Source organism: Trichomonas vaginalis, chromosome V (genome assembly GCF_026262505.1).
Source record: "Trichomonas vaginalis G3 chromosome V, whole genome shotgun sequence".
Classification (NCBI taxonomy): Eukaryota; Parabasalia; order Trichomonadida; family Trichomonadidae; genus Trichomonas; species Trichomonas vaginalis.
In genome coordinates, this window is record NC_067207.1 from 7,379,144 (window position 1) to 7,389,742 (window position 10,599).

Genomic DNA, 10,599 nt, shown 5'->3' on the forward strand with positions numbered 1-10,599 from the left:
AGTTGTCTTATATTTGTTAGGAACTGTCTTTGAAAGTATACCACCTTGAACTTTGACAAGTTTGAAACGAGGTCTGACAATAGTAGTTTTATCTTCTGCTTGCAGTGTGTACATTTTGCCATGTTTGCCTAAAACTTCATAATATTCTCTTGTATACTTTCTTCTATTTTTACGAACACGAATGTGAGTACCTGTCGGTTCCCATTGTTGTCATAGTCAATAGTATTTTCATATGGGTCGCGTTTAGGTATTTCTATTTTTACTTTGTCACCTTTCTGAAGTTTGAAGCCCGGCATTCTTTCTTGTTTGTCTCTTTTGACTAAATTATTAAATATATAGTCTTTCTCTAAGTCAGGGTTGTTTTTCATTTCTTCGGGGGAGTGGTTTCCCAAACCTTTTTGTTTACGGTTATTGTAAATATTTAAAACTTGTCTCATCTTTGCCATGGAGAAGTGTCTATACTTGTCGTCATATGACATTTCATTTGCTTCACCACCTTGTGGTTGGTTTAAGTCTCTTAACATTTTTATACATCCGTCAATGACACCAAGAGCAGAATGGTTTTGGTCGACAATGAAATATTGGTTTACATTTTTTGAACGCAGATAGTTTTTTACATCATCTGATTTGAAAGAACTTTCACAGTCAGATGTCAGTTTTGTTGGATGGTATTTGTCAACGAATATTGTCAAAGCAGTTTTCACATCTAAAATATTTTTGGACCATAATGGTATGGCTTCACAGTATCTTGTGTTTTGACCAACAAATATTAACCAGTATGGTGGTCCATCTTCTATACCTCGGAATGTTTTCCAAGATATCCATAAACCAAGCATTTGGTGTTGAACTAAAGATTTTTATCATGAGTGCTTTCTTTGTCGCTTTAGAAACATAGGGGTCCTTGTTCGGATTCGTCATTTTTTACCCTATAAGAAATGGGTTTATTTGGCGCATTAGCAGGAGTGCATCTAGATTTTTACCCGCAGTGGGAACAATAGCCAGAGGTGCATTTGGATTGGAAGGAAGATTTTGAGTACATTAGGTATACTAAAGAGAAAGCACAACCTATTATACAAACTGTACAGAAAGGTTGGGATGTAGCACGAGATGCAACAAATCTTATTCCAAATCCTGAAACAAGAGGAAAAGTTCAAGGATGGATGGACAATGTAGGAAGACAAGCAGGAAACTATTATAACAAAGCAAATGACTACTATAACCAAGCAGGACACTATATGGACCAAGGTGAAAGATTCTTTAACAGAGGATATAACCATGCACAACAGTGGGTAAACAATAACCAACCTCAACCGCCTCAAACGTGGGGAATGTAAAGTTTTTTATTGAGATGAAATGAACAATGCAGCATTGAGACAAATGAGTTCAAGATGGATTTGTCGGCTTCCAGCATTTAAACCGATACCATATAGTCAGGCTCAGCATGTGAAACTGAATGATATTATTAAAGGAACCATCCCACCTCCACAACAACAACCAGTTGAAAACAAACCAAACTAAAATTTTTTACTGAGATGAAATGACCGAAGAAGTTGAAACGGTAGATTTGACACCACAAACAAAAAGTTCAGAACCATTGTCAAAACCTGTCAAAGAACTTACAGATGAAGAGAAAAATTCAATAATAGAAAGTGCCAGGTCTGGAAATACAAACCCTAACTATAAAGTCACTTTTCATAGAAATGGAACGGCTAGTATCTCAAAAAAGAAACAGACTCTCACAAATAAAATATTGAAGTCTGAAGGAGCTTTCGAGACAACAGATGGAAAAGTTTACTTCACTGACCAACAGTTCATTATAGAACATCTCATTGACTTAGAGTCGAAATATTCTAAACTTTACAACAAACACAAAAAGTTGAAAGGAAAACAAAAACAAATGGCATATGATATTTATGAAGATGTTGACGACACAACTGTTCCTGCAAGTGAAGTAAAGTCAGAGGAACCGAAAAGTGACGAAAAACCGATAGAAGAAGAAAAACCAAAAACTGAAGATAAACCAAAACCAAAGTTTAGTTTCCAAACTAAACCAAGTCAACCTTCATTAGCTGGTATGGGTTGGCGTCAAAGACTTATGGCAGCAGGCGGTTATGTAAAGTAAAGAAAAAAAATATTTTTTTATTTTTTTTTATAAAAATGCCCCCATATAGAATGGATAGAAAGTCTGCTAGAATAAAAGCAGAGTTACAAAGATATGGTTGGAGAGTTTCGAAGAATTTTAAATATAGGAAGGGAAGACCCATAAAAGTCTATGACAAATTGTCTGGTCTTCGCTACGAAATGGATTTGGAAACAGCACGTGCCAATTATCCAAACAGACTAGAGAGGTTAGAAGAAGAACGTCTTATGGACATGCCTTTCGATGTTAGTGAACCTCAAGTTGAAGGACACGACGGCTTTGCCAGATTCTACTGGAAACATGACGAACAATTGCATCCTTTGAGAAGGAAAAAAGGAAAAGGTGAAGACGCACATGCTCCCATGGAAAGAACAAGATATGCATATGAAAAGTATCGTGAAGTTAGAAGTCAAATTACATCTGGTCGAACCTTTACAGTAAACTTTGACGAAGGAAAGAACAAAGAAGGCTTCATGGGAGTACTTGCTGCAATTCAAGACGGAAATAAGAAAGGACACAATCTCAGATTGACCATAACAGATTTGGATGGTCACATTTACTATGCACATGGCAATGAACAAACAGCCGCAAAACTTCTTGACGCTTTCAAGACTACAAAGAGAGAACAAATGGTTGACTCCGACTCAGACATTTTGAATGCAATTGAAGGAATTGCAAGTGTCAAGTTCGAATGGTACCAACCTAACCCTCAAGCAGTCAGACAACATGCTGGATACTTCCCGTTCATAAATAAGTCTGACATTGACTTGACAAGGTATGGAATTTACAATTCAATTGAAACAATTGTCAATGAACCTTGCATTCTTACATGTCTCAGGAACTCTGGTCTTGTTACAGATGAGAAGATGAAGTATCTTGAGTCATGTGTGAAGACAAGGTACATTCTCAGAGGTCAATTGGCAAAAATTGCACCGTTGGCAAATGTCAATATCCGAGTCAACATACCTACAGCTAAAGGTTCTTCACATGACGACTATGTTGTTGACAAAGACTTACCATGGTTGAAGATTGTAATTGTCCACAACCACTTCATGTTGAACGAAAGTCTTACAAACCCATTCTTTGGTAAAAGTAAGTGCAACATTGTCAGAGCTGTAAACATTCTTTTCGAGAAAGGTTTGTTGGAACCAATTCCAGATGACAAGCTGACAGAAACTTTTGTACCAAAAGACGAAACAAACTTTTCATTGTTAGCAAGACCAAAAGTTGTTCCAGACAAAGTTCTAGTACAAAAGAAGTACACAGTTCCACAAGGGGTTGGTATGTTCGGATACCAACCTGAACCAGAAGAACTTCCAATGAGGTTGCAAGAACTTCAAGATGCTATAAACAAACTTCCATTGAGACATCCAATTGACGTCAAATTGTATTGGAGAGCATCTGAGTTAGGTCAGAAGGTTTTATATGAAACAGGTTGCTTCGACGATGTTTATGAGATAACAGGAGAAGTTTCTCAGAAGATAAGAGACTCACTTGAATTTCCACAAACTGGACCAATTGGTTGCGACAAGTTCGACTCAGATGAAAAGATATACTATGTCGACCTTAACGCTGCATACATGAGGTTTGTCCAATATATTCCGACTGGAATTCCAAACGAAGATGGTGAGTTCCCGGGAAGGAACTATACAGTTGGAAAAGTCATACAACAACTGTATGATATTAGGAAAGCTTCAAACCCCAAACTTGCAATGACACTCAAATTGCTTATGAATTCGACATGGGGATATTCCATTAAGAAACCTCAAGAGATGAAGAGTAAACATTATGAGAAGGTCGACAACTTTGTTGAAAGGTTTTCTCCTTTTGTTTTGAAGTACGAATTCACTCAAGGTCAAAGTGGCTTAGTAACCACATTAAAACCTATTGTCGAACATTGGTCTTACCCTCAGTTCGCAAAAGCAGTCCTTGACGAGTACAACAAATTCTTCTCCGAAGTCAAATCCAAAGTCAAGGTTTACTATGAGAACATTGACGCACTCATGACGAACGAAGAAGGATACAACAAACTCATTGAAATGGGAATGGTCGGTGAAAAGATGGGTCAATTCAAATTGGACAAAATTTTCACCGAAGTTCATGTCCTCTCCAAGCGTAAGTACTGGGGTGTTTAAAGAAGATGAATGTGAAATAGTTAAACATTGCATGAAATAAAAAATTCGAATTTAAATAAAAGTGGGAATTCTTGGAAACGAGAAAGCTTATTTACTTGAGGAACAGAAAGGGGGATGGAGGTGGTGGCAACCATCCATTATATCCTTCCTACTAATTTCCGTTTAATTTCATGGCGCGCTACAACGCCTCGAGTCTTGAATCGCGGTCCGATATACACCATCTGGTCTCAAACTTCAATAAACTGTTGTCTGAATTTCGGTCACTATTTCAGCACGAGACACAACATGCAACCAAGACGACAAAAAGGTCATTCGATTCAATGACATCGGCATTCGACACCGAAAGCCAACGTTCCAAGGAAAGTGTCTGTGCAAGCAAGTCATGAGACTCTACAGCAACATCCTCAATGCCGGGAGGACAAATCGTCCTAATTGGCAATTCACCAAACCCTCTGACGACCCTACGCAACGGATACGAAGAGCCCCAATCAAAAGTCGGGAGCTATTTTTCCAAATTACATTAAGTCCAACTATCCAATAAACACTTAAATTACTTGGGTTCCCCTAAAATAATTTTTTTACTCTTAGAACACTCGGAGTTCTCCTTACGGTTGTGAGCTTGTCCACCGTCATATGTGTCTGATCCTTCGCTCTCTGCCTGGATTGGAACCCATTGAATGCGGACAAGCCTGCCATGGAAATTGAACGCGCGATTCCGGAAGGTTAAGGTTCAAGTGTCCCAAGTTGTGAGGACTGGGGTAAGAACCTTATGCCTGTCTCCTTGTTGCGGATTGTGTATGATGGTAGGCTTGGGAAATATTCGTAACCGTCATCGCAACAAGGGTTGCCAGCATGTAGCCGGCTTCAGGAAACTTCTCGGTTTCCTCTTCCTCGTGGTTCTCTCCTTCGTCTTCCTTCGACAAATTCCTTCAATCATTTGTACCACGCAAGTACCGGTTGGTGCTATGTTCTGTCCTTTCGACTACCTTCCAGATGGCGTCATCTTCTCAAGAAAGGAGATGAGTCGGCCGTCTCGGTTCTCTCTCAGAATTGCGCAAGGTTTCCGGAAATCTTCAGTGCATTGTCTCATCTGGAAGGTTGGTTCATAGGACATCGGCTTAAGTGCCTTCAATCTCGTGTCAAAGACTACTTGGAGAGTCTTACAATGTGTTTGTCAGATGAGCTTCAATTGGGCAAATTTGAATTTGAACTGGGCGCTTGTGGCAACCTTGAAAGTGAACATCGATATGTGTTCGCTCAGGTGCGGTTGTTTCGGACATCGAAAAAATGAAGTGGTTTTGAGTAATGAGCTGGTTATACTTCAAATAAGCCTTGTTAAATACAGTTATGTCAACAATCGGAAGACTTAAAGATAATGATCTTGTTTTCTTCTGAACGTTTGTTGTCTCTCCGATAAAATTTCGAACATGAGACCCCAAAGAACGCTCACGTTTTGAGATCCCGAAGAGTTCAACGCCAAAACTTGCACTTTATTTCTGCGCTTGATTGGGAGCAGTTCACAAACATTGAGCTGATCTATCGACAAGATTGGACACAATGTCAGAAAATCACTTCTTGCAACTGCATGAAGGTAATTCACTTACGAAAAGTAGCCTCTTGGTAAACGTCCTTCTTCAGATCCCTGCTAACTCGGAGTATAGCTTCCTAAATCTTAAAGTTTTATTTAATTGTTCTATCCTCTCTACATCTAAGAAACGTAAGTATCATAAGTCAAGAGTAGCTTGTACTTGATGGAGCTATCTCTTCTTTGACTGGCAATTTTGGTCTGCAAATTGTGCGTTTGCTCCTTGCAAGTTCGCCGTCTATGTGTTCTCAACGCCTTCAACTCCTGCTGAAACTTCATGTCGTCATTGAATTAGTGTGTGGGCGACTTAACTTGCTTCATTTCAAAAAATTGAAAAAAAAAATGTATTTACTAACGCATGTACTATGGCTATAGAAAACTTACCAAAGGCTTACTTACTTTCAACAATGAGTCTTTGGCAACTTGAGAAGTCGTTGGTGTTGAGTCTTGGGGTGGCTGGGGAATTTCACAACTCTGCTCGAGCGCACACATGTAAGACATTCCCCCACTCGTCCTTCTTGCCAACCTATAAGATTGTATGGACCGAACTTGCATTGCAAGGAACCGTCACATACAAGGTTCACAGCTTGAAAATAGTTGTACACACCTTGTGAGTTACGATGTGATTAAAAACATAAAAAAGTAGAAGGTTAAAATAGAGATTTACCTGGGAACTGAGCCTGAATGTCGCCTTCACCAGGTTATGTAGAACGGCTGACCAGAGAAAGTGAAGAGAGACTGAATTGCCAAAATTTCGATATGGTAGGGGTTCTCATTTTTGGTAATATCCAAGGACGTTTGTTTAGGAACTTAACAAGAGCCTCTCTTTTGCGTCCTTTAAATGCATCGTAGCTGTCCCGTCTGATTTAAATTGAATCCAGTCGTAAGTCTGAGCTTAATTGTTAGACTCTTCCAGAAATATGTGGTTAACTGACCTGGGTCTTCATCCTTGCCAATATCTTTACCGTCGTAATTCAATTAGTAAATTGCCTCGTCAAAGTCTTCGTGCATTCCAAGTTCTTCCCCATCCGACAGGAAAATAATTGCCCGACAAAGGGAAAAAATCTTCCTTTCGGACAGGAAATATATTTCCCGACAAAAGGAAAATTTTTCCTTCCAGAGAACTCTTTCCAGTTCAGTCCGTAAGACCATATCAAAATTTTCGAAAAGAGAACTCTTTGGGTCGAACTTCAAGAAAAACCTTCCTCCGACAGAGAAAAAAGTTTTTCCTTCCACAGGAAAAAATTTTCCTCCGACAGGACACAAAACGGATGACTGACTCTCTTCCTGAAATGCCTCCAAAGCGCAAAGAAACCTGAAAGCTGCAAAAACCACAACATCCCTAGCAACTCCAGTTCCAGCAAGTACCCACCAAATTAAATACCTAAATCACCTCAAGGTTAGAGATGCGAGTATCCGAATTTAAGCCCTTGGGATGTCATAACCGCTCGTTTTGTAAATTGGGAATAAAATTTTGACAATCCATTTTGTGGATGTAAACGTTACTATCCAAATTTGCTCGCGTTGCCGCCGCATTGTACCAATCCTACTCGAAATTCATTACGCAGCCCGGCACTCAAAGGCCGGGCATACAATTCACAAAATATAGAGTGAGACTCTTCTAATTTCTTCCAATCACAAAGGAATATCTAGAAGAGCTCAAACTCTGCTCGAAACACATACGCCAAACCCTGCCAACAATCGTAGCAGGTCTTACCATTTGAGAGCTTCGCTCCGAAGTCTGATGCAGATCCCAACGCGACGAGAGTCTCTCAAGCAACTTCTAATTCGGTACTAGAGTTTCACTCTTATAACTGCAGGCCAATTGAGAGACTTTCGCTCGAAGACTAATGAAAAATCAGAACCGAGCCAAAAAAATTGCACAAAACAGGCTTGTAATCGAAGCTATAGTATTGATCGTATGATTCGTGCTTGCCAATTATGAGCGACCTTCGCTCGATGTCTGATATGCAATCAGACATCGATCGAAAGTCACTCAAAAACAGTTTAGACATGTCTATTTTGACGGCATTAAATGATTCATAGAAATTTGTCTCGTTGTTAATAATACGTGAGCTTATAAATTAAATATAAAAAAAGAAATTTTCTCAAAAAAAAATTGTGTCGCACTGAAAATTTTATCTATAAAATTAGATATGTCATCCAAATAATCATAAATAAATTAAATTCGTGAGTAACACTTGGATAACGAATATGGTACGCCCACCCAACTCTCAAACTTCTCTGAATTGGACAAGAGGTATCCCAATCCCAAGACCTAAATCTGAATAAAATGAAATAAGTATACTAAAATATATATTTTATGCTAATAATGACATAAATCGTCTAAAATTATGGAGAAAATTAAAAATAAAAAATTAAATATATAGAAAAAAATGTTGATTTAATAGAGAATATGGATAATAAAAATAAATATTGTAAAATACTTATTTAATTAATGAATATTTCAATCACAATTAACCGAATAATCGCCCATTTTTTAGATTCAAATTGGCAGTAAAAAAATAAAATTCCCAAAAAAAAAATTTTTGGTTTTGAATGGGAAACGATAAGGACGATATGAAAAACCCATATTGGAATTTCGCAATCACTACTCGAATGAAGACTTTGTCTAAAAAATGTACGAATAAAACCATTCAAATCATGTAATGGGTCATTCTTCTTTAGTCCTACATTACTTGGTACTGAGGTATGAATTTGCCATCTTTCTATCGAGATAAAAAAATTATTTTTTTAACTTACTCAGAAAAAATTTCTTTGTATTATAACAACCATTCTGATACAAACTAAAAGACTTTGACATTGCCAGAAAATGTCGTTTAGAAGCGCCATAAATAGACCATAACTGACAAATATTGTTATACAATAATCAATATAAAGACCTTTCATCTAATGCACATAAGGTCAGTTCATCTACGAACATTCATAAATAACACTCCTGTTTGCTTCTAACAATTGTGCTCTCTCGGTATGTGAATTTGTCTTGGCATGAAAATTAGAAATATCTGAGTCATGAAATATGAAACAATGGTTTAAAACCTGGTGTCAAAGTTCTGCTAAATCGTGTCAAAATCATTTCTGTATCCTGCATATAAGAATCGACGTCTACAAACTACATATCTTGTCAAACTTCTAAACTTCAACGGATACAGCAATATTGTTTGAAACCATAATGAATTGCAACATTACACAAACCTTTGTCTTTATCACTTCTTCTTTCAACAAACTCAACCTTTGTCTGTAAAGACGCTTCAAAAAGCCATCTGAGTTAAAACTTTGTGTATCTATACTTTGAATTCAATTGCAAACCTATATATTTCATAATCTCTATTTGAAGGATAATTACCGGCAGATTTTCTAATTTGTCATATAAGCGGTTCGAAATGAAACCTTCTAACAAGTTGCACCAAAATCTGTGAAGAATGTGTTCTTACTGTTTCCTTGTGTTTTCCCAATTATAATGAGAGCATTTTCATTTAAGCACTTGATTTTGTAAGAGTGTTCAAACCAACATAAATATACTCATGAAACCCTTTTCGTTCCCATTTGGCATATAATCTTCTTTGACCAAAGGTCCTAAACCAAGCTCTATAATATTTCTTTCCAATTCTACTTGTTCATATTTATATTCCAGTGAAGATAGAAAGAAGTTTGGAGAAGGTGTATAGAACTTATACCCTCGAACTGAAAAATCTCTAACCTTTGCAATAATATATCCAAACATCTAACATCTTCATACAACTTGTACGACTTTTATTTCTTAAGTTTCTGTCTACATCTTGTTCGGACACCCTATTGTTGCTCTTGTTTGTTAAAGACATACATCCCCCACATTTTTCCATGACATAACCATTCGGGGCAAGTCACCATAAATGACTAAACGTTCAAATCTCGACTGATTGTAATCTCTAAATGGACCACATATTTCTAAGCTTTGAAGTCAAAAAAACTGGAAACCATTCCTTACCTGTCAATTTTTATAAAAAATAAAAAAATATTATTTTTTATTCTTGACTTTGTTGTGCATTGTTGCATTTGTGTTCTTGGAGCTATGTGCTTGTTGAAGTGTTCTTGAATACAATACTTCCAATCCCAGTTTGCATCTTCCCAATTCGAACCTTTCCTCCGTCATGGGACAAATACATAAGACATAAAATTTAACAGAAACAAAGTTGGCGGCCAACCTAATGTCAACCGTTATACTTCCCCAAAGTGTTTGAGTCACCAAGTTGAAAACTGGCATTCGAAATAACAATAGGCAAAACCACAGAGAAAGTATTGTTTATACCCCATAATACTTTGGGTCCATAATATTCGTCGACATCGAATAACCAACTTTGAACCTAGAGTTGAAACCAAAATATAAAGTGTGCTAATTCAAATGGAATAGACATCCTTATGACACCTTTTCCTGTTATTAAGGAAACGGTTGGTAGTAAAAACCCAGCAAAAATTGTATATAGCTCATACGTTTAATAGTAAACTCAGTCGGACGTTATCCCAAACAAAGTAATCCTGCTCTAAGTTGCAGACATGTTACAACCTCGTACTAAAGTATTAAATAATCAACAAACCTGTGTGTATATCTGGAGTAAGTACTTCAAAAAGGGAGATTTTTACCCATTCCACAACATAAACTTCTGGTGTCAAAAAAGCAAAACAGGCTTTAGTCGTCATTGTGTTTAAGGTAGTTAACACCAATATCGTCCTTGAAGGGA

The 10,599-nt window shown here is 37.4% G+C and overlaps 5 protein-coding genes and 1 pseudogene across 6 annotated transcripts, besides 1 other annotated feature; 5 read left to right on the plus strand and 1 right to left on the minus strand.

Annotated features, from left to right (window-relative positions):
• Positions 1 to 4,336: part of a mobile genetic element that runs on past the window's edge.
• On the minus strand, positions 5 to 825 carry TVAGG3_0294580 (annotated as a pseudogene). The gene has a single exon. A coding segment is annotated over exon 1 (821 nt).
• On the plus strand, positions 1,354 to 1,518 carry TVAGG3_0294590 (uncharacterized protein; the record flags this gene model as incomplete). The annotated part of the gene is made up of 1 exon (XM_051229226.1): positions 1,354 to 1,518. The coding sequence occupies one exon, from the start codon at positions 1,354 to 1,356 to the stop codon at positions 1,516 to 1,518; it is 165 nt and encodes a 54-aa protein (XP_051098956.1).
• On the plus strand, positions 1,538 to 2,122 carry TVAGG3_0294600 (phage tail repeat-like family; the record flags this gene model as incomplete). Its single annotated transcript, XM_051229227.1, has 1 exon — positions 1,538 to 2,122. The coding sequence occupies one exon, from the start codon at positions 1,538 to 1,540 to the stop codon at positions 2,120 to 2,122; it is 585 nt and encodes a 194-aa protein (XP_051098957.1).
• Positions 2,173 to 2,856, plus strand: TVAGG3_0294610 (uncharacterized protein; the record flags this gene model as incomplete). The annotated part of the gene is made up of 1 exon (XM_051229228.1): positions 2,173 to 2,856. A coding segment is annotated over one exon (684 nt), but the record flags the coding sequence as incomplete, so codon positions are not given.
• TVAGG3_0294620 (uncharacterized protein) lies at positions 3,007 to 3,724 on the plus strand (the record flags this gene model as incomplete). The annotated part of the gene is made up of 1 exon (XM_051229229.1): positions 3,007 to 3,724. A coding segment is annotated over one exon (718 nt), but the record flags the coding sequence as incomplete, so codon positions are not given.
• On the plus strand, positions 3,979 to 4,266 carry TVAGG3_0294630 (DNA/RNA polymerases family; the record flags this gene model as incomplete). The annotated part of the gene is made up of 1 exon (XM_051229230.1): positions 3,979 to 4,266. A coding segment is annotated over one exon (288 nt), but the record flags the coding sequence as incomplete, so codon positions are not given.
• Positions 4,337 to 10,599: the final 6,263 nt, after the last annotated feature.